The sequence below is a fragment of the Choristoneura fumiferana genome, chromosome 11, assembly GCF_025370935.1.
Source record: "Choristoneura fumiferana chromosome 11, NRCan_CFum_1, whole genome shotgun sequence".
Taxonomy (NCBI): Eukaryota; Metazoa; Arthropoda; class Insecta; order Lepidoptera; family Tortricidae; genus Choristoneura; species Choristoneura fumiferana.
Genome location: NC_133482.1, coordinates 9,636,189 through 9,660,156, shown reverse-complemented (window position 1 = coordinate 9,660,156; position 23,968 = coordinate 9,636,189). Strand labels below are relative to the sequence as shown.

At 36.3% G+C, this 23,968-nt stretch overlaps 4 protein-coding genes across 6 annotated transcripts; 1 reads left to right on the top strand and 3 right to left on the bottom strand.

Annotated features, from left to right (window-relative positions):
* Nucleotides 1-8: 8 nt before the first annotated feature.
* CIA30 (complex I intermediate-associated protein 30) lies at nt 9-6,116 on the bottom strand. Its single transcript, XM_074094461.1, has 5 exons — nt 5,710-6,116; nt 1,768-1,985; nt 1,099-1,284; nt 221-365; nt 9-145 (listed from the first exon to the last, which is right to left on the bottom strand). The coding sequence occupies exons 1-5, from the start codon at nt 6,005-6,007 to the stop codon at nt 66-68; spliced, it is 927 nt and encodes a 308-aa protein (XP_073950562.1). The 5' UTR covers nt 6,008-6,116; the 3' UTR covers nt 9-65.
* On the bottom strand, nt 2,781-5,372 carry LOC141432719 (uncharacterized). Its single transcript, XM_074094458.1, has one exon. It carries the CDS (start codon nt 5,153-5,155, stop codon nt 3,575-3,577), a length of 1,581 nt encoding a protein of 526 aa, XP_073950559.1. The 5' UTR covers nt 5,156-5,372; the 3' UTR covers nt 2,781-3,574.
* A 295-nt stretch (nt 6,117-6,411) lies between the features above and the next one.
* On the top strand, nt 6,412-16,136 carry Gnpnat (glucosamine 6-phosphate N-acetyltransferase). 3 transcript variants are annotated; one of them, XM_074094455.1, is made up of 7 exons: nt 6,412-6,659; nt 7,021-7,240; nt 8,527-8,654; nt 9,220-9,281; nt 9,581-9,721; nt 9,924-9,980; nt 16,031-16,136. In XM_074094455.1, the coding sequence occupies exons 1-6, from the start codon at nt 6,636-6,638 to the stop codon at nt 9,940-9,942; spliced, it is 594 nt and encodes a 197-aa protein (XP_073950556.1). In that variant the 5' UTR covers nt 6,412-6,635; the 3' UTR covers nt 9,943-9,980; nt 16,031-16,136. The 3 variants fall into 3 exon arrangements, with proteins under 3 accessions (XP_073950556.1, XP_073950557.1, XP_073950555.1); XM_074094456.1 differs by lacking the exon at nt 16,031-16,136 and adding an exon at nt 10,737-12,093; XM_074094454.1 differs by lacking the exon at nt 16,031-16,136 and having other exon boundaries at nt 6,414-6,659; nt 9,924-10,646.
* yata (N-terminal kinase-like protein yata) lies at nt 10,711-23,929 on the bottom strand. Its single transcript, XM_074094453.1, has 13 exons — nt 23,341-23,929; nt 23,002-23,231; nt 21,379-21,555; nt 20,466-20,694; nt 19,794-19,937; nt 19,277-19,458; nt 18,752-18,980; nt 17,924-18,011; nt 17,497-17,658; nt 16,883-17,023; nt 15,376-15,497; nt 14,896-15,100; nt 10,711-13,806 (listed from the first exon to the last, which is right to left on the bottom strand). The coding sequence occupies exons 1-13, from the start codon at nt 23,716-23,718 to the stop codon at nt 13,658-13,660; spliced, it is 2,436 nt and encodes an 811-aa protein (XP_073950554.1). The 5' UTR covers nt 23,719-23,929; the 3' UTR covers nt 10,711-13,657.
* Nucleotides 23,930-23,968: the final 39 nt, after the last annotated feature.

Here is a 23,968-nt window from a genome sequence, read left to right as displayed (position 1 = left end):
CGGCAGACTTGCAACTAGTAGTTTTATTTAACCTGAATTATGTATACTTTTATTGTCTATTTGTCTTATACACCAACAATGTATCGTTCCGTTTTGTACATCTCGTAAGCGAATTCCTCGTCATGTGTGGGGTCAAACTCCAAACCTGAAATAGGAATGAAAACGTAAAAAGAGTTTCAAGAAAAAGCGATTGAGTAAAAAACGCTTTGTATTTGCTTACCGATATATTCTATTTCTAAATTAAATTCTCCGTTAATTTTATCACAGCAAGTGATGCCGAAGTGTGTTACTCTGTCCAATCGCATTCTGACTTGTTTGTCTTGAAGTCTGCCTTTTGATCCAAGAATGAACTTTGAAAATGGTATCTATAATCAAAAATACAGTATCAAATTGGTTTATCCGCATTACATGAAACAGCACACCATTTATTTACTCCAGTTATTTTAACATAGAAACTTAACGGTAAAATTTGCACACGTTTTTAAATTAAACAACGAAACTATTTAAAATTGTGTTAACTTTTATAACAAAAACATAATAAATACCGCTAATAAATGTACATGTAGGTATTTTTAGTCCATTTGTGTACGAAATAGCGAGAAATGAGTTACAATATGACCGTTAATTCAAAACTTAAATTTAACGGAGTATACATTTATTAAACGATATAATCGCTGTTTTGACTATGCCTTTCATTCTGTGCCTCACACGCTCTTATAGAAGAACTGCGTCACTAGACGGCACCGCTGATTCTAGGAAACCAAAGCATTAGACAATTTCGAACTTTGGATACTAATTTTATTTAAAACAAGTACAGGTTTATTGTACTATACTTGTATAGTACAATAAAGAAATGCTAACGGGAAGAGATAAGTTCTAGGATGAGAGAGAAAAGGAGTGATGCTAATGTTGACGTAACAGAGGGGGATGAAGTATATGTTGTCTCGTTGGCTTTGCTTTGGTAGAAATTATAGGTTTAATTAATTTCGTCAACTAGTTGAACGTTATATTTGAGTTGTGCTTTAGCAACTAGCAAAAGATTTTTAGCACTTATGAACGGAATTTTAGGAACCCGGTCTCTTTAAGTTACCAAATTACCTTAGCAACTTGCCAGTAGGGTCCTCCTCTTGTGTACAACACGTAGTGATAGATGTCGTTCCACGTGATGTCATAGTAGCCCTCGCACGACAAGTTCAGCAGGTAGGAGCGGCCGTCGCCCCGCACTTTTATCACCAGCGTGTTGTACAGATTCCAGTCGAAAGAGGATTCCCGTTTGAAAGATTTCTGTAAAGACATAGTTATGTAATGGTTTTTTTTTGATGAAGCGGGAGAGGCTTATATAGATTTCACGATGATAGTGATTAGTTTACTTTGATATATTCAACGCTCGTGAAGCGATTTCAATGATTCTTTTTTGGTTCGATAGAGTATTTTTCAGAGGTAGGCCTTAAGCTTTAGCCAATTCTATTAAATACAATTAGTATATGTAATTTCATTTCTATTTGATAACTATTATTGGGTGAGGCTTAACCGATGTTTCCCGTGTGTTACGAAAATCGGATAATACCGACAGGATGTCCGTCAACTAAAAATCTCAATGACCACCACCACGTGTCGTGTCGCCACGTGCCACGGAGAAGCAATTGGTTTTAGTTCATGGACATTATCGTTAGATTTTCGTAACACACGTGAAAGGGCGGTTGAAACGCTTTGGAGCCCCACCCTTATCAGTGTCCAGTTTTTTTTTAAATTGCTTGCCACACTTACTCTTGCCCGCTGCGACCTCAGAGAGCAATAGCCAGCCTTCTTGATCTTCCCGTCCTTCGGTACCCTCGTGTCCAGGTGTCCGTGGAACAGCGCGCGGCCGGCGCGGCTCATCTCCAGGGTGCAGCTGCTGAACCCCTCGTTGTGGTCGCTGTCGCTCGTCGTAACAAACTTCTCCAGCACTTGCGGCGAGTTGAAACACCACACTAGGTCCGTTTCACCTGGAAAGTGACGCTGTGGTTCATTAGGTGATAGGATATCACACGTCTCTTTAGATACTGGGATAATTTAAGAATAACATAATCGCATAAGGGCTTTCTGGCTTGACAGAGAATCTGAAGAGATGTTTAACTGTTCTCTATTTTGTGTGTACGCATACTATGTATATCTATATGTGTAGTTTGTATATGTTTTTTTTTTACCTTTATAATGTTTATATGTGCATTTTTAACACACTAGTTACTTTGATTAATTTGAGATTATCGAAAATACAAACTGAGACATGGATGCACAGAAAAACCAGAAAAAGAGACCAACGCTGGGAATCGAACCCAGGTCCTCAGCAATCCGTGCTTAACTAGCACTTAAGCAGCAGCACTAGCGACATCTATGTTTCACTCTCATCGAGAGACGTCACATTCTTTTGGAACTAACTGCTCACCCAGACAAGAAATGTCACTAACTACTAAGCAATCAAATTATGATTGGTTTTTTGGAGTCTTATTGGTTTAACGAATTTGGAGTTGAAATAAAAAATACAAATACTACAAAAAACCAATCATAATTAGAGATTGTTGTTCTAATCTTGTTTCTGATCGTTTGTGTCAATCACTCAAAGGTTTAATGGGAAGAGATCAAGATATAAGTTCACTTTTGTGCATGTTTCTTTTTGTTATCTTTTATTAATTTATTTGCAACCTCAATGCCAGCTGTGGACAATTCACATTTGTACCCTTTGGTCCATTATTTTAAGATACCACTTTTAATAAATTTTAAAGTAGTAAGTGAAAAAGATATGAATATTCAGATGTTTATTTCAAAGAAATGTAGTCTAAGTAGGTACAACTACAAAGCATTTGAGACACATTTATCTTAGACGGATATCTACCATTAACATGATGCACTGATATTGCAGAATGAGGCGAGTTGCTATCAAAAACAATATTAATCTCCTCAATCTTATATTTTAGCTAAAATATCATGGCCTCATCCGTCTGTACACAATGTAGGCGGCAACTGGACGCAATAAGAAAGAGTAATTAATAATTAGCAATAATATCATTAGTAAAAAAGAAAAGACTGCAATCAAACTCAAATGAAATAAATACTTAGTCAGATCAACACTTTTAAAGTCTAAACAAATGTTATTAAATAATTAAGAAACAATCACAATTTGTTTTACTTATAATTTGTTTTGGTTATGATTAGAATATTTGTTAATCTAATTTTAATGTTAATACAATTCCAGGAAGTCTAGCTAGCCATTTTATAATAGTTCGGGATTTATTATAATATTAATTCACAATAAAGACATCTAAAAATTGACTGTTACAAATTAGTCAACAAGCACCATGATCTAAATACATGAGAATTATCAATTGAGCAAAGCACTCCAAGTCGAATTAGCATAATGTAATAGTAGTAAGTTACAAGATATCGTAAAGCAATATATAATAATAATAATTATATCCAATTACAACAAGTCATAAGAATGTCATAATTGAAATCAAGATTCATCACAGAAGATTTTTTAGACAAGAACATTTAATTAAATATATCTAAAATAATAAAAACATTGCAGCGATTTCCATCAGTGCACCTCATTGATGAGCTGGTCACAGATCCGTGTTAATTCCTCATTGTCCCTAGTTTTCTGTGCCAATGACTCCTCTAATGAAGAGATTTTAATTTCATGTTTTTTCATAGTAGCATTGAATTTTGTTACTTCTATGCTATGATTTTTTTTAACAGATTCCAAAGTTTCATTGGCTTTGGCCAGACTCTCTGACGTCACTTCTTTCAAGTTTTTATACAATTCTTCATATTTCTTCAAGCCAGCTTCATACTCTGATATTTTCTGCTCAAATATTTTCTCTCTCTCTTTGTCCTCCATAATGATACTCTTGCATTTTTCATATTTGGACAGAAGGTCATTAAATGAGCTTTCCATGCTTGAGAGATGACTTGAGGCTTGGTCTCTTTCCAGGATTAATTTCTGTTGTATCTCTTGAGAGTGAGCATGTTCCCGTTGCTGTTCACCAATTAATGAAGATATTGTTTTCTCATACTCCTCCATCACAATGCCCATCTGTTTATTGTTAAGGTTCTTATCATTGAGTTGCTGCACCAACTTGCTCTCTCGCTCAATTAAATTGTGCTTTTCATCAGTCAGCTTCTTTACTTTCTGTTCCAGATCCTCAATAGTACTAGTATATTTTTGTTCAATGCCATGGAGAGCCGATTTGAGTTCCTTGTTTTCCTGCCTAAGCAGCAGAGCTTCATGATCCTGTTTATGAAGTATCATTCTTAGTGAATGAAGTCGATCAATTTGATGTGAGCTTGGGTGGTTGTGGTGGGGGCTGCGCGGAGCAGCTACTGGTGGAGTGCTGCCGGCAAAGTTGATCAGCCGATCAGTGGCCACATGGCTTGAGGACAGTATTGCAGAGGCACTGCGCACTAACATTACTGGTGATTTTACATCAGAAGACATTGAGTTTGGCATTTTACGATTAATTACTGGTGGAACTACCTGAGTAGGTTTTTCCCACACGCATGGGATCGATCCAGCAGACATTGAATGTTTTGGAGTGCCAATACTATTATCAGCAAATATAGATGCAGCACTGCCAGTTTCATAGCCAATATCACACTCTGTAGAGTCTGGTAAGGAATCAGTATGGGACGAACTTGGATGATTGCGTTTCTGGCCAGCATAGAGTGGGTCAAATTTAATGAATAAACTCTCCTTTCCTCGGTCGACGTGGTTGTGGTTACGGGTCGTCTCGGCGCACTTGACGAGGTAATCCATGCTAGTCGGGTCAAGGAACAAAGGGTCATCCTGGTGCTGAATCTCTTGCATGGTGACATCACAGAAGCTGTCGAAATCGTTGCCTGTAAGTAGGTCGCTCGTGACATCCGGGTCGGCGGGCTGTCGCGCAGGTCGTGGCGACATCGCCATCAGGTCGCCTACAGACGACACCGGCGTAATGAATCCATCGTCAGATGCGGTCACACTGCCTCTCGAAGATATCATGTCGTCCTTCAAGCAACTGCCTATATTTATATCTGCTCCACGACCAAGGAGACTTTGAAACTTCTGATAAATTGTTTTCAAACTTCTGTTTTTATTATAAGCTGGCGAAGTATCGAGAGTTACAATATTTGAAAACATCCGTCTCGGCCCCGTGAGAGCGTTGATACTGGCTTATTCAGAAAATTCGTATGGTGAACTGAAGAACTCTGCTATTCTCGTCTCCCACACAACAAAAACCAATAAAAACAAAACAGAAGTTACAACTGATTTTATTTTCTTCAACGGATATTTTTAAATACCATATGACATTCGTTTTTTTTTCGTGTTACCACAGATACGGTAAGATTTGGAGTTGACAGTTGACTGACAGCAAAGCGACGCTGTTTGAGCTACAAAAATAAATACTCAATATTTACCTTCTATACCTATTGCCACAAGTGAAATAACTGAGGCGACAATAATTTTAATGTTAAACAATAAAAAAACTAACTAATGTTTCACAAATAACTTATAAACAATGTATGTAGGTACTGCAATCAAAGCATAGGCAGGTGCTTTGTGAAGCAAAGCAATGCAAGCAACTATACCAAACAAATCAAACATTGGTCTACTCTACTTATTGAATAGGACTAGAGGATGTAAACTGCCAACAAAAGGCTAAACGACCAAAAATGTATAAATAACATACTTACCTGGTCTAGCAATAAGAAGGGGATCCGTAACAGCTAATTCTTTCATTTCTTGCATCCATAACTTGACTTCAGATTTCAGTTCTTTAAATCCAGTTTTTAAGTGTGTTATCGTTGACACTTCCCCTTTCGTATTGTATCCACCTTTGCGTTCTTTTTCCCAAAACAACCAACGTTGAGTATTGGTTAATATAGGCGTAGAATTGTTTAAATTTAAACCTTTTTTTAGAACCTTATTTAAAGCGGAGTATGCGCGACAGCACTGGCGTACATTTATTATATTATTTTTAAGAAGAGCCATTATCAACGTACGTCAATTAAAATTAAACTATACTTGATATTAGTGAAATAAACTACATTTAAGCAATAAATAATCTTTCCCGTATTTACATAACCTTAAAAGAAAGCAAATGTCAGTGTCAGTCTAATCAGCTGCTGAAATAGTTTAAGATGCTAGTAAAACCGATTTGAGTAACAGAACTAACGAAGACAGCGTTTTTATCATTGCCTTCATTTATCTTAGCTGTCAAAGTCTGTCATCGATTTCGCTTTGATTTTGACGACCGTCAGCAGGGCTACTACGAAACTCGAAACTCAAAGTTCGTATCGTACCGTTCCTCTCGCTCTCGTATTAAATAGTATAAGTGTCAGAGGGAGCGCACGACACGAACTTCGAGTTTCGAGTTTCGTAGTAGCCCTGCTGGAGTCTTGGAGTCGAGACACGTAAACTTACTTTCACTTTTTGCCAACTAGTTGTGCGAAGAAGTATTTCAAATATTTCAATCATACTAGCGAGAGCAACCACATTATAATTGTCACGTTGCAATAGCGGATTGTCGACGTGGATCGGGTCTGAAAAAAAAAATTGCTGTGGATAAATAAATAATGTTAAACTAGTTACTTCATTTATTTTTACACAACTTTTTACAATGGGAATGGACAGAAATGGCTCGGTAAGTTTTGTTAAGTTCTAATAAATTAATATTAATTATCTCTATTATCGATGATCTATGACTGATACGATGTAATAAAAGTTTATTATTACAATGCAATGATAACTTTGATTTCCGGCAAGATTAAGATAAGATAATACCAATTTTTACACTAAAATTAATAGAACCGCAGAATCAATAGTAAATAACTTTAAAAGCTATGGTTATGGTACACTGTTTATTGTTTACAGATTTGTTAAAGATTTCATCATTTTAAATTATCTAATAGGGGGTAAAGGGTAGTGTAGAGGTCTAGAAGACAAATATTTTTAATATCTTCTTACTGATTCTTAGATTTCATGTGATTTACTTGATTTTTCAGGGCGCCAAGCCTTCTGAGTACCTGTACCCACCTGAGCTTCTGCAGAGGCTAGATTTCAGCAAAAGCCCTGCCACATTCAAGCCAAAAATCAGTGCAGCGCAACCTGGCGAAGATTGGATGGTTGTAAGGCCACTACAGCGGTCAGACTATGACAAAGGCTTCTTGCAGTTACTGAGTCAACTTACAAGTGTGGGAAATGTTTCTCAAAAACAATTTGATGGTAAGTTTTACACATTTTAAGCTTTCTTATCTTATGATTAGGCTTGGATCTATGCAAAAGGCTATCTTATTTTCTAATTTTTTTTGTAGAATTATTTGATCTATCAGTATTATTTGCACAAAAGTGAATAGATTTTTTTTTTTACTTCCTGCATGTGAAATAATCTATATTTATTTGCAGCCATTTTTTTTCCTTTTTACTATTTCAGTTGTAGCCAAAATCAATGTTTTATTTAATCCAATCTGCTATTTCTTTTTCCTAATAGTTTTATATAATTTAACTTTTCAAATGTGGAATTAAAAAAAAAATATCCTTAAATTTTGGACTGATCCAGGACTGATACAAAAGATTAATATTGATTATTATTATCGTCGGTTAGGAACCAATACCATCTATCTACCATCTTTTAGAATGATAGGTGTTATTGATTCTTAACTGTTGTTATGAATGTTCCATGTATGTATAATAAACCAACTCTTTGTGATATAATGCCTTGCTAATTGAATTACATTACCCATGCAACATTTGTGCATGTAAAACATTGAGTAGGTGAAAGGATGTTTAGCTTTACCTTTACAATTAATTAGTGTTACATAATGGATGGTTTATGAAATTTTCATAAATTAGTCTTCTTCTACACCATTTGCAGAAGAAAGATATATGTCAAATTCGTAATGTCATGAGTAACGACATAAAATTTACTTTCTTCCATGAATGCTAACAAAATGGTTCATTCATTGATTAAGAACATATTGCACCTTCAGTAGAACAAGGGCATAATTTCACTTTTTTCTAATTTTCTCATTTTTCGATTTTTAGACAATTAATACTACCGAAGGTGCAATATGTATATCTCGTGAAAAAGTGACAAGTTTGCAATGCTGTTTCATATTATAATCAAGTCAACTATACCTATAAAGACAGGTATTGACTGAGGAATGTTGAATAACATAATAATTTATTTGTGTAAATGTCAGTAGAACTGGGTGACCTTGTAAAACCCGCACTGTGTGATATGATATTAACCTTTCTTTGAACCTTGATTTTCTTCCTGTTCTTGGTTTTCGCGATGTTTATATTATAAATGAATTCAAATAATTATTAAATAGTTAATACTAAAGTTGTTCTTGTGCATCACATTTAATTTAGTGTCAAGACTTTAAATTTCATTATCACTTGGTATGAGGCAATCCAATTTCATGTTATTATCTGAGCCAATGATTTATATCAATTGAATATTGTTAGCATTCATGGAAAGGTTAAGATTATCTTAATTACCTTTTCAGAGCGTTTCACTCAAATGAAACAATCAGGTGGCTATTATGTGACAGTAATAGAAGACACTCGCATAGCCAAACTGATCGGCGCAGCAACCCTCACTGTCGAGCAGAAATTCATACACAACTGTTCTCTGGTAAGATAACTTTTTAATCCTTTGCTGAAAGAAGTGGTTATTTTAATGCCATTTGTGGGGCAAGGAAACAAATACCTTTATGTATGATCAGACTAGTTTAAAACTTTAACCCTCTGTTTCACCATCCATTGATTAAATTTATTTGACAGATAAATGTGATGCCGTCTCTGTTTGTTTTGTTCAAATAGACAGAGACGGCATCACATTTATCCGTCAAATAAAATTAATCAATGGGTGGTGAAAACAGTCCCTAAATGTGATATAAATGTATTATTTTTTAGCTTGTTTGATGCTGGACAATACATGTGATGCACAATTCTATTGATTTAATTAGTCTTGATTAATTTGAGGTGTCCATACATTGAGTTTTCATTTAATTTAAAGGCATATGCCCATCCTAAATTTTAATTGAGGATATTTTAAATAATTGAGTAAATTCATTATATTCAAAATCATTATAGAGCTAAAAACGCTTATTTTCTATCACATTTTAAAATTTGAACCTTGTAACTTCATTACAATTAAAAAAGTATTATAGTTAATTGACTGTCTTTAATGTTTACAGCGCGGGCGATTAGAAGATGTAGTAGTCAATGACACTTATAGAGGCAAACAATTGGGAAAACTGTAAGTATTTTTACTGACCGCAACACCGAGCAAACACCAGTTCGCTTTCTTAATCACACTTGACATTTAAAAGCCATTTTCAATGAAATAAATCTATGGAGAGTTTTATAATCAGTAACAACAGTTACACAGATCATCCATAGAAAATGCTTTAAAACATTACTGTTGGTTAGGAAATCTATCAACGAATTAATTACTGGGACTTATTGTAAAATTTGCAACATCTTACACAGCTTGTATGTAATAGTTTCAGTGGAAATGAGCCCATAGCAACTTCATGATCACAAATTTTATTGCAGGATTGTGGTGACTGTATCCCTCTTGGCCCAAGAAGTTGGTTGCTACAAAATGTCACTTGACTGCAAGGACAAACTGATCAAATTCTACGAAACACTTGGCTACAAACTCGAGCCCGGCAACTCTAACGCTATGAACATGAGGTCAGTTGATGCTTCACATAGCGATAATTTCTTCTGCAGAACTTTTGTTAATTTTATATCAGATCTTGGATTTTTAATGTAGTGCGAGCTTTAACAGCTGCTTCTTTTCCTTGAAATCGAAACGGTATTTCTGCGTTATGCTTCTTGGCACCACTGGAAGCCTAGTTTTGGTAGTGGTAGTTAATTGAAGTGAATGTTGCAGATTCGACGATCCCTCCTGACAATTAGCCGCTGGGGTATCTGACCTGCGCTCTAAACTGTAAGTTACCACTGTCGGCCGAGCAGTCTTCGCAACACCTCCGCACTTATGCCATCTATGCAAGCACGCTAATCAACAACTTTTGCAATGTACCCATCACACATAAAATGTCAATAACTCTGTTCATGAAAAAAACCATTTACATTTACAACTACTGTTAAAAACCAGCTATGTTATTAAATTTGTAGTTTTTCATTGTATTAAAAAAAAAACTTTTAATAGAACTTGTTTAGCAGCACCCTTTCCACAGAGCAATAACTCTTTTCTTCGTTTAGTTGTGATTCCTGCTTGGTTGCTTGTGTTTACAGTCGCAGGATCAATTTTGCTATCCATCGAAATCTTTGTTTCACGTCTGGTGAAATTTGAATTTGATGGGGTGCTCAATTGATTTTGGATGCCCTAGCATATAATTTGTGTAGTTATGTTAAGGTAGGCATTTATTCGTGCAAAAGTTGTTTGTAATTAACACTGCGTACTTTCTACAGATGCAAATATCCCGTGCACGAAAATTTGTGTTCTTTTCGTATTCTATAGAATTTATTTAGCAATATATCAGCCCATAATGTAGAGATGAATGCAAATACCATGTACTTAATTAAATGCGATTTCGTATTGTTGCTAACATTTTTGTTTTTTGTTTTTGCTATTAAAATTTATCATGCTTTATATTTTGTTTCTTTTTATCTTATGTTTAAGTATCATATAAAGACACAAAACAAAAATTCAAATATTTAATTTTTAAACTTTTATTTACAGAAGTGTAAATTTCAGTAGCAGATTGAATAATATTTTACCACACGACTTCTCCGATACCGTATCAGATTCACAATACATATACTGGAAACTTATCAACATACACGCAATAACAGTTTTCATTCGGCATGCTTTTAAACTTATTTCCTTTCGTAGTATGAATTCACGATTCGTCAGTATTCAAGATAAGAACATTCATTTTCATTCTTAATAAAGTTGTTAAAATTGATTACTTACTTATTTTTTGTCATGGTTTAAAATATGAATAAACAATCTTCAATTCACAATTGTTTTTATCTCACACTGAATTTACTATAAGGATGCAGCATACTTCTCTTGAAAATATTCTACAGTTAGTATAATATTTACTGGCTGCATAATAAAGGTATGGAACTAAATTCAATGTATCAATTCTGCTGCACTAGCATGCACCTAGCTTAATATAAAATGTAATCATTCCACGTTTCAGAATCTAAAGCGTATTGGATAGGTAAATTATTACTAGAGCTTAAACCAATGAGCAATTTCCAAGTAATGGATGCGATTCTTTACAGAAAATGTCTCAATCAAATGTCTTAATAACATCGAATAATTCGTGAAATCCTTGTATTTATAAAGTAAAACATGAATAACAATTCATAGACCGCCTCAATCTGTTCTGTCCTTTACATCACATAAGAACATTTCCTTTACCATAAGTCAGCACAACAATCAGGTTCCGGTGCTAGAGTTACCTACATATAACTTGGGTAATAATCGGGTCCAAGCAAATATTATTACAAATAGGAAATTGACAATTGATCAGTGGATGAATCACCGCACTGCCGCGAGTGGAGCACCGTCTACGTTTTGATCATCAACTATGGAATTATAGTTGATTAAATCTTACATAATATTAAAACGCGGTAGGTTATTTTGACCACGACAATAATGAGTCAGGCTTAAAGTTTGGCATTGCTTGCGGTTAAAGGGGCCAAATGAAACACACAATGCCAAGGCTAACAAACTCGGAATACCAACAGCAACACACAAGAACTTATAATAAAAACACCCCCATCGGACTGATTGCGCGCGACCCTTCCAGAGTAAGCCTACTGTACGACAATACGAATACGATGCGCGTAGTTACAAGCTAGAGGAGAACATGGCAAATCACCGCAAATTGTCAATGGAGCATCCCCTGGACAATATCTTGACGCACGGCGTATACACTGACAATATTGTCTAGGAGGGCCAATCAACTATTTTACCAACACTTTGGGCGTCTCCTGTGTTACCAAAATTGTCTCTGGCGTTACCAAAAAATCGTACTTCCAACAAGATATTTCACGGTTTAATAGGTTGAACTTAAGTAGGATGGCATGTATTCATGTACAACATCTATTAAATTACAGAAAAAACATGTTTACTTACAAAAATCTACAATTGTTTGAATAATGTTCGCGGACAGATTAGTGTGGGTAACAAAGTTGATTGGCCCAGGTACCATCAGCCAAATGTGTGGTATCCCACCCTAAAGTTGATAATCGTTTGCATGTCATAAAACAATAATGCCAATAGACGTGTCTGTCAACTTGAAAGTTCGACTTTAGCGACATATCCATTTGATAGGAACTTATTTAAAAATTGATAGAACAACTTGTCTTATTTGGCTGATGGTACTTATCAATAATCGACGGGTTCCTGGTCTTCATTTGGAGACATAATGGCGAGTAGACTACATAAGCCACGTTGAAAATATCTCACAATACGCAAGTACAGTCGAGGGCATAAATATGGTTAGTGGCATAAAGGTGTATAGGTATTTTCGACGTCTTGGTAACATACATGTATTTATGACTTTGACTGTACATCTAATGCAGTTTTATCACAAATACATTCAACATTATTCATTTATAATCATTTTTAGTAGAATTTCCCAAAATCGTTACGCAAAGAATATTGTCCTTGAAACGCTGAAATAGAAACTTGATTGAAGAAACGGAGAATTGGTAAGATTGTTCACCTATCTAATTACAGTTTCGAATCCGTTAATATATCATTTATTACATTAATAAATTACCACATCGGGTCCAAAACCTGTATGCCATACATAGGTGTTGCCATGATAATCTTAATATACAAATTGAAAATACATATTTCAATAAATGCCTTAATGGCTTCTAGTCTCACTTGAACGCTCTATTTTGGTGCATCAGTAATACAAACACTTGTTCCCAATCTTTCAAGATTACCGATCAATATTCACGTTACATTTTAATGCTTGCTTGCTGTATTCAATAAATGAAAAAAGGTGTTACATGTAAATACAATCATTAAAACTACTTAGATAATAATTTAAAACTTGATTCAGTAAACTAGAATATTAAAATGCCTCTTGGATAAAAATAAATAATCACAATACAATATGCCTAAGTACAATAGTATTAATCAGAGAGGTTAAGAAAGGTAGGGCCGTCGCACGAGCTAGTTTCTTTTTATGGCATAAATGACTATTTCCACCAGGAAAAACCAGATTTATAGACAAGGCAAGTGATAAACTTGGTAAGTGCTTACTTAAAAAAAAACTTTTAGATTGGAACTGTTATAATTATGACAAATGTTGCCAATTAAAAAGAGTTGTCACCATTAATATGTTTTACACTATTTTAGTCTCGAAAGGTCGAATCTTGGAGAGATCCCAATCTCATACCAAAACATTTTTAAAAAATTGAGCCAGCTCTGTCACTGCTGCGCTGACCTTTTAATTCAGATCCATCAATCAAGATCAATAGCACAAGACCGTAGGGTCTTAGGGTGCCTTATTTTTATGATCTCGAAAACCAGAATCCAAATTTCATTATCATTTATTCGACGAATAAGTACCCAAGGAGGGTGTTGTGGCTGTATAAAAAAGATTGCACTGTACCCTCTATCGGCCGTTACTAAAAGGGCGGCGCGGTGGTCAGCTTGCTGCCCAGTTTCATGGGCCCTTGCCCGCGCGCAGAGCGTCGCGCCTCCATCTCGCGTTGTCTTTGCAGCTTTCGCTCTTCGCGCTTGCGTCGCAGTTCATCCATTTTTGACGTGTTGTTTTCTGTAAGAGAAATTAGGTTCATTTTCATACTTAAAATTATAGTTTTGGTTTTGGTTTTATGGTAAAGAATTACGAACGAGAGTCTATTAAAAGCCCGAAGTCGAAGACTGAGGGTCCATGCGACATACAATGTTTTTCATCACATTTGCGAGTAAAATTTTATATTTGAAAAAGGAAAAATATAATTGTTCCCAATATTGGCGATACCTTAGGCTGCGCTCTTGGCAAAGCAGCATGTGCCCTCCCCGCGTGGGCCTGCTGCTGCGCGCGGAGCAGCAGCGCGCCATGCAGTATCAGTACGGGCAATGGCAATTACTCTTTACCGACTACGGGTTTCATGACAAGCACATTAAGGTCGCGGGTTTTATTTGGGGGGTTGCAACCAAGCTAGCCTGCATGTTACGACACTGTTTACGAGCAAGTGTGATAAAATAGTACATTACTGCAGAGTCGTTCGCGGACGAGGCTTGTATAGTGCTTTTCTCAAATAAATCCAAGGAAATAATAACTCATATCGGAAACAATAACACTTTTTTTTAATAAAAAACTACTACTCGTTTTAGGCATAAACCGTATAAATATTTGTTTTTTTTTCTATTCCCGCCAAAATACAGCAATTTTTTTGTAAGCTGTTCGGATTCATGTTTTTGCCACCAAATCTTGTGATGGTTTTATTTATAAAAAAATGAGGATACTTTATTAATTGTTTTTTTTTTAATAAATTATTAACAAGAAATGACAATCATTGTTATATCTGATTTATTCTAATTAAATAATCTAGTCAAATAAGAGATTAAAAAGTAAATAAACATTCACGAACTAGGTACGTTTTTTTTAAATTGACAGTATGCCATAGATAGTCAATAAAATAAATAATATCCACTGAAACAAAAGACAATCTCTTTGCTGGCCTTGGCCGGCAATGTTGTATGAGATTCCATTACTATCCTCTAATTTGAAATTAGAACAAATCTTCAATAAGTGCTATACAATGACGTAGGTACTTGGCGTTCTATGATCACGAAGATAAGGACGACATTTCCTTGGATGTTTGAGAAAAAACTTTTAATTTAATGACGTCGTTCTCACCGTCGACGTCTTCTTCTATGGGCTCGAACTCGCCGTCCTCCCAGCCGCCGAGCGAGTCGTTGCTGTTTTGATGCGCGGCGAGGCGGTGGTCCTTGGTCGCGGGCGCCGGTCGCACAAACGTCGCGTTAGCGTTGTTGACGCCGGTGTCTGTCCACGCGGAGTTGTTCCACGTCTCGGACGGGCTCGCGAGCTCCGCCTCTGCAGCCTGTGGAAAAGTTACGACTTGTGTTTTTCGAAATTTATGAGCGAAATTGTGAGCTTTGACCGTATCGATCTCTTTTTAGTTGACCCTACAAGGCTAGCACACCATAGCCCAGCCGAGTCCAGGCCCGGCCCTATACTACGAAGTGCAAAATTCGAACTTCGTATTTTGCCGTCCCGCTGACGCTTACATTATTTAATACGAGAGTGAAAGGGACGGCGCGATACGAACTTCGATTTTCGAATTTCTTAGTAGCCCTGTATAGTGAAAGTAGTTACGGGTTGTTCCTGCAGCGTGCCCCATTCGTCGTTGTCCCATTCGTCTTCGCAGAGGGCCGAGAGCGCGGGCGCGGCGGCCGCGCTGCCGCTGCTCGCCGGCGACTTGGCGCTCGCGCCGGTGCCTGCACCAAAAGACCAACATCAAACATATTATATTACCGGAGTCAGGGTCGGCCTTAGCCATGTAAGCGCTCGGGGGAGTCCTGCCTTCGGCGCCCTCTTAGATACGACTGGTGACAAAATGTCAGGTCGTGTTTGTTAGACATAGAATGAATGGGTCGGGACACGGATGGTTCGACTTTGACAGTTGAGATTTTTATAGTTTGTCAGTGATTTTTATTGTTGTTTCTACAATTGTCGCTGGTTGTGTGGTCTTTTCGTTGTCGTATCGCACCATTTACATAAACACAAACACACACATGCGCACACGCACTTATACACACGCTCACACACACATACACATACATGAACGCATGCCCATTCAATAGTGTTTTAGGTTATGTTAACTAGTTTTTGGTAAAATATTTGGTATAATAGATTTAATACATAATTATTTATCGCATGACATATATTAACGAAGACTCAACATAATGACGTCTATTATATTATAAAAACCTTTGACTGCGAGTCTATGATTAATTAATTTCGATTTCAGATCATTGGAAGACAGCTGTGATACACCGAGAACATCAAATTAGTACAATGATATTACTTTTTATGTAATTTATATTATTATAAATAAAATAAATATGTCATGAATATATCAAGCTATTATTTCGTTTCTTCAAGTTTTCTCGTTTCTTTCTGAAAAATAAAATTTCCCGTGGCATAGTTGAAGCCGAATTTTGAACTGACTTAATTGTACCAGAATATTTTGAACTGACTTAATTGTACCAGAATATTTTGAACTGACTAAATTGTACCAGAATACTTTGAACTGAATAATTGTACCAGAATATTTTGAACTGAATAATTGTACCAGAATATTTTGAACTGAATAATTGTACCAAAATATTTTGAACTGACTTAATTGAACCAGAATATTTTTAACTGACTAAATTGTACCAGAATATTTTGAACGGACTAAATTGTACCAGATTATTTTGAACTGATTAAATTGTACCAGAATATTTTGAACTGACTTAATTGTACCAGAATATTTTAGTCAATCTGATCACTAGAAGTGGCTGAAAAAGACTTGCACACTTTTAAGACCATCTTTATGCAAAAAACGACGCAATTTCTGAAAAGATCGAAAACTGACTTATTATCGTGAGTTTGAGACGTTTAATAATTTTTAGTTTTATAAATCATATCTCACGAGAGCTTAAGTCATGCTATTAACTTACAGACACATACGAATTTGGCAAATTTAAGAAGGTATAGCAATAACGGGTCACTTCGTATTTGAGGATATGAGGTCTTGCATGGAAATAAACCCATTAACTCATTAATATGTCCGTTAATGCCAATTTTGTTTTTATGTAAATGTTTTTCAATATGTTACCTGCACTAGAGTCTATCTCGCCCCAAGCGGCCATGTCCCAGTGTTCGGGGTCATAGTCCGACGCGGACTCGCTGTGCTCGAGTGAAGTCATTGAAGTCACTGATGACGTCGTGGTCGACATGCTGCTTGAAGACGGTTGCTCTGGGAAATAAATATAGAGATATAAATAGAGAGAGAAACATATAGCTCATGCACTATTTATATAATATAATACGTAGAGGTAAACTTTTTAATCTAGAACTAATGAAACACTTCAAAAAATATTTTAATTATCAATTATCATATGAAAGCTACACTGCTCCTTTTTATGCTGCAAAGTGTTATACAAGGTGTTTTAAAATTAATCCGTAATATTTCAGCAGATGAATAAGGGTCTCCATCCACACAACTATCGACGCGAAAATTTCATCTGAAATTTTTATTCAAAATGTTTTTCAAGCGGTTTTTAAAAAATCTTGAAAAACATTTACACGACTTTGCCACATGACTGCAACCACCTGATTAAATATTTTGGAATAATATTAAGATCCCCTTCATAGAGAATATCCATTACAATACCAATTTGCATAGATTTCGGCAACTTGGATATATACTGTACATATAGTGTCACTCACCAAGTGAGCCAGGCTTGGACAGCGCGCACTTAACGGGATGCTGCGCGCGCGCCGTGTCGGAGTGCGAGCGGTAGAACTTGGCGGTGACCGCCGTGACCGCCCAGCCGGCCCACGTCGCCGCCGCGTTGCTAAGCGACGGCGTCGCTGTGTGGACGTCTGCCTCTACACAATTACAAAAAAAAAGTTTTAAACCCCAGCACACACTGTCAGAAATTTCTGACAGAAAGAGACCGATTTCGACTTTTAACAAAAAATAAACCTATTAACTTGTGTAAGCTCGTAAAATATGTAATGGTTGGACAATATTATGAGAGTACCAGTTCGTTAGATGATTACGTAATAAATAAAATAATATACATATTATAGTCACAAGACGCGAGTAAAAATTTCTGATGTATACATTATTATTTAATCATGTAGTTCATACCCATTCCTTCCTTGAGACTCGGATCTTCTGAAACTTTTTCTAATTTTCCAAGGAAGCCCTTGATAGTCCTGAACGCTGCATCACGGACCTATGGACAAAAACAGTTTTTAGATTACAACAGTTTTTAGAAGATATGCTTCTTCATTTACATACTTTTTTTTCGAAAGCCCCTAGCAAGCAGTTTAATATTTTTTGAATTTCAAATTTACGATGATGAATGATGATGCTCTTAATGGTAAGTAGGTATCTAGTTAAAATCATCTATGACGGGAGTCAATGAACTGTCTCCATTAATTATTAAGTGTCTTTATTGAGAAGTGAGTTAAAATCACTACAACGGTCAAATAAATTGACCATGTGTTAACAGTTATGACGTATAAACCGGGACGAGGGTATTATAAATCGGGAGCAATGCCACTAGTTTTGATAACCTCGCTGACAATGTACTATCTGCTGCCTGGGAAGGAAGTAAGATAGTACATATTTGACTATACTCGTAACAATGGAACGACTTGTTGATATGTTAACCACATTCAGAGAACATCTCGTCGCTGAGTGTGAGTTGAGTGAGAAAGTAAAGCATGTGATAGCTCATTCTGAGCATCACAGTAAGATGTCTTCTTTAATTTTGGTTCCAAAGAGGGATATTTATTTTTTTGGTGTGGAAAATGCACCTCATGCATCCCCCTGTTCAGGGAAGTAGGGACCACATGAGTTCCCACATTTTCCATTGTGATTGTTACGGGACCACCCTGGGGTCCTCGGACATCGTTTAATGCAGCTCGGTTTGCAAGGAAATCCCAACCTGCCACTGGATGGAGCCCCTACCTGTTTCTCCGGGTCGTTGGTGAGCGGACAAAGCGCCGGAAGCACCCTGTTAGCCACTTCAGCCAGCAGGAAGTACTGCTGCGTAGCTGCCAGCGCCAGTACCCCGGCTTGCCGCGCGGGGGGGAAGGCGTCGCGTGTCGCCCGTACGAACGCCGACACTAGAACCTTCTGTCGGATCTGAGGGTGCAAATGAGCGGCCACTTTGCCGAGGCACACTGTAGTGTTCGTCCTGAAAGATTTGAGGAAAAAATAGAGACATTAAAAAAGGCAATGTGTCATGTATATCCAAAAGAACAATTTGCCAGAATATCTACGACACCGTTTCTGAAATACATAGTTGGTTTCGACAAGGCAGTGGGTGGGCCACAAAAATAAAATATTGGGTAATGCATTTTTTTCCGGAAACGGAAGCTAAACCAAAATTCTCACCTAAACCGAAAAGAATGTCCGGTTGGACACTGTCACAGTAGTGGGTCACCTTATCAAATTGCTTAATAATATGAGTGATGAATCATCACAACCTACCTTATTCCACCCTGATCATCCTTAGATTGCAGCCTGGCAAAGTGCCTCAGAACTTCGACATTGAGGTTATTGTAGTTAAGTTTGGATGCTAAATGCACGATGGACTTCACCGTCTGCTCTCTGATAACGGGATTTGTGTCCATGAACCCGTGCATCACTTGTGGGAAAATCTGGTCGTTCACCTGTCAAGGACAATATAATAAGCAACATTTTTACTTAATAAAATCCATAATGAACAGGGTTCGTAAAATGCGAGCAAAATTCATTGAAGGATTGTCATAATTGTCATGCGCCATTTCAATCGATTTTGTTCGCATTATACGATCCCTGATAACGAATAGTTAAGTGGTAGTAATTCTGTCAGATACACAATTATTTTAATTTCTACGAAACATCTGAGCATCTATCTATACATTTTTCAGCGTCTATGATCCTCCTAAAAGGTCCTTCTAAAATAGCATAACTTTTCACTGAGAAAAGGAGCGACACTCTAAAGAGATTAAATGAATTGACTCACTGTAGAGTTCTGTAGGTGCATTATAAATTGGTCTAATTGCTGCAGCAGCCGCGACCGCGTCGTCCGGTCATTTGACGCGAACAGTTTAACGACGCACGGCACGATCTGTTTCTGGTAGTCAGCTTCGTCTAGTAACTTGCCCAGCTGGAATAAAAACCATAAGAGCATTAACTTAAATAATTTAAGACATTAAGGATATTTTTCTCTTCTACTAATTGACGAAGTTATCAAAAGGTGTGCCCAGCGTTATTGTTTTAAATATTATAATAATTTAATATATAGAGGTAATGCACGTAAAATGGTACTTAACACAAGTTTGGTTGCTACAAAGCCAAGAAGCATTAAACTAAAAGTTAAGCCTTAAAATACTTTACGAGACATGTTATTTCTGTATTAAATCATTTGGACATACATTACACACGTAAGTGAACAAAAAATCGACATACATACTGCTACTTTTCATGTTTAACTAATGGGTAACTGCCAAGTTACAAGGCCTTGACTCCACCGATATGTCCTTAAAATCACCAGAGTATCATAATTGCATTATATTTCATCATTCAAAAGTGGTTGCTCAAGACTAGACATCTTATTTGCCATCGTATTATAAAACCAAATTATAAAAATAAGAAGAAAGAAAACACACTTAGAAGTATTATTGAGTAGGTGTACCTTAAACATTGGTGCGAGTACAGCCGATCCCGCGTCGCCATAATGAAACGATGTAAGCAACTGCGGCAGTATTTTGTGAACACACACAGCTTCAGGAAAGTTATCAAGATATGAACTTAAGGTGGAGAAAAACCGGCCCTTCTCAACTTTGTCCTTGATCTGAATCTCTTCAAGAAACAGCATTGTGTCTATGAGATCGTTTTTGAAGTAGCCACCCATTTTACGACACCTGTGAACCAATTTGAAAAAAAGAAAAGAACTTAGATAGAACCATAGAAGTGCATTAAATATGTGGAAATAGTACCTACACTGCTTAAAATCCTCTGTATAAAATATCTGATAATGTATTATGAGAATGGGAGAAAAGGATCTCTGCTGTTTCGCACAATTATTTTTTCCCTAATGTTTCACTTGGCAACTGTTTCATTTCCCAAGTCATGATTTTCTCTGAAACCATATTATTTTCAGACCTTTGATAAAACAAATCTAACCTAACCTACTGTGTTCTATAAAAGAAAGTACACTGAGAAAAATTTGTGGTCTTGGAGAAAATTGAGACTTGGGAAATTAAACAATTGGCAAACAATAATTGTGCGAAAAGACAGAATACAGGGTATATATGATGAAAATTTTCATCTGATTTAATTTCAAAGGGCAGCTTTGATAAATTGAAGACCAGCAAAATTTTCTCTAACATTCAGACTCTTTAGTAATAGTGACATCAATATTTAACCCGTAGAACATCCCGCGCGCCACATATGCGCGTAACTAATTGTTCACGATTTGTCAATTTATGTAACTAGTTCCATTGGACTTTTCATAGATACCAAAAAAGTGGCTGGTTGCCGGACAGGTTAACCATTTATTACTGACAACACATAATAAAAAAAAAAAAATGTTTCTTGTACATTACCTTGTGATAATATCAGCAGGGTTTGGCCGTGATGTCGGGTTTGCACTGACAAGCTCACAATAAAGCGTGCACAGTTGTTTAGGAATGTAGTCTAGAGTTTTTAATGCAGGTTGGGTCTTCAGAGGACCATTGAATGCTTCCCAGATGAGGCATCCTAGACCCCACATATCGGATGAGCTGCAGATGATTGACATTTCAAATAATTAGTTATTTCATAGTCATAGTCAACAGACAAGCACTTATGAATGAATATCAATTTATTTCAGCAATAGGGATGTTGACACCACCAATCAATTGACATACTTTTTATGAGCTGTCAAAACACAATTCTCCCATAGATTTTGAATGAAAATAGCAACTTATGACGTCACTTGTTCGCACGCTCAATCAAGTAACTATTTATTTGTTTTAAAGCAACAAAAAATCTAATTTTGCAGTTAATCGAAAATTAATCTGGTTTTCAGGGCTAAAATAAAGCGTTTTTTTACTGTAGTCATGTCTTTGAATTATTTTTTAAAGGTGTCAACGTCCCTATTTTATTGGTGTGCAGTGAGGAGAGGAAGTGCCAGCAGCAGTGGGGGGGTTGGCAATTCTGGTTCTTCTACTGCTGTCTACACTCACTGCACACCCCAACAGGTGATGCCTAATGACATTCAATGTAGAAAAAATATTATAAACTAATTATTATGTTATTATGCCTATTTTTAATATTTTTCATCAAAATAATGCATAAGTTTATGGCGCCTGTTGATGAAAGCTAGACATGTAAATCTCAATCATACTAATTTACAAAATTTGTAATGTTGATACAATAATAATGTTACTCATATAACATTGTAATATCTATTTGCACAGGTGGGACTGAGGTTGAAGTATTTCAACCTGTTTCAGTGTAATAATAATAATTATGTTTGTCAACTAAAAATCCCAATCACCACCCCCATGTGAGCGGTCTTCAGAATTGTAATTGGTTTTAAGATAATACCAGTGAACTCACTGGTATTATCTTTAGATTTTCACTAACACACAAGATACAGTGGTTGAAACACTTCAGAGCCCCTCCCAAATACTGAAATGCGAAACAGAATGAGAGAGCTTGGGCTATAGTTCCCATGCAGGCATGGTGCAGATTGGGAACTTCACAAACACAATTGAAATATGTTGCAGGTGTGTCATCTCATCATGATGTCCTTTACAATAAAGCTTGTGGTAAATTGCAAAAGTAGGTATTTTTACTTTTTTACACATGAATTCTGAAAACTAAGAGGGCAAGAATGGGATTCGAACCCACTATCATCTGCTTGAGAGCCCAGGCCATAGGTTTGATCTATAGATAGACCAATGACCATCAGGCTACACTCACACTTTTAAATAGTGTTGTTTTAGAGAAATTGGTTAGTAAATAAACATTATTTATTATTAGTAAACACACAAATAAGCAACATTTTTGTGAAAATTTTGAGACATAGCTCAAATGACAGAGAAAACTGATTCCAAACATGTATATAAGTCACTATCTAAAAAAAATGTGATTTAGTCAATAAAATTTCTCCTTTCAACCATCAAATTATGTATCAACATCAATTTGTACATTATTTTTTTCTAAGTTTTGCATTGTCTTACCATTTAGTAACTGATTTAAGTTTGACAGGGTCCTTCTTTTCTGGAGGGTCATAGATTTCAAGAGCTGGTAGAATTTTAATTGGTATGGGGTTTGATGTGTCCTGCCCAAGTGCACTCAGAAATTCAAAACCACCAAGCTTCCACTCTCCTGCTTGAGTGACAAAGACAGAATACAGGCAGACATTGTTATGTCTCATGTTACCATCATTATTTAAAAATGATAATGCTCTCTGTAAAAAAGAAAACAACAAAGCTTGAGAAATATGCCAATACAACTCATTCAGTACATTTATCTATATATGTAAGGGTCTTATAAGAATTTGATTTGCTAATACTTACAGTAATTTGAAAAATGCCCCAAGCTAAGAACAAGTCTCTCTGTTGGCCTTCAAGTTTCATATCATCTATGTGAGTTGCTAAGGGTTCTACATATTCTGTAGCTACATATAAAAATTTCTCAGTTTCACAGCTATCTAAATAATGTAAAAGGCTAGGGTGTCTCATAGTCTTAAGTTTCTTGAGAGAGGCTTTTGCGACATCGAACAAAGTCTCTGAATTCTTCTGCACGTCGAACAAGAATAACGATACCTCATCTTGCGTACCCCTCTTCTTGCCTTTGTGCAATGACCATACAGTCTTATCTTCTAAACCACGCACTGGATCACCAACTTCGTAAGGAAAGTCCTTTGTGGGGTCTCGAGAGAAAAACGACCACATATTGCACTAAACAGTAACTTTCAACTAGAATACATTTCGAATAATGTGCAGTTATTTAAAAACACGATAAATGAATACTTAACGTTATTTAACTACAAATTAAAATGTTTCGTATCCAAATCCCATGAAAACATTTATGCGAAAAAAGAAGGAATGATGATGTGAGTTGAGTGAAGTGATGACAAAATCACAAAACTAGACTGACAGTAGTTTTTTTTATTTACTTGTCATTTGATAAGGCTATGGTCTT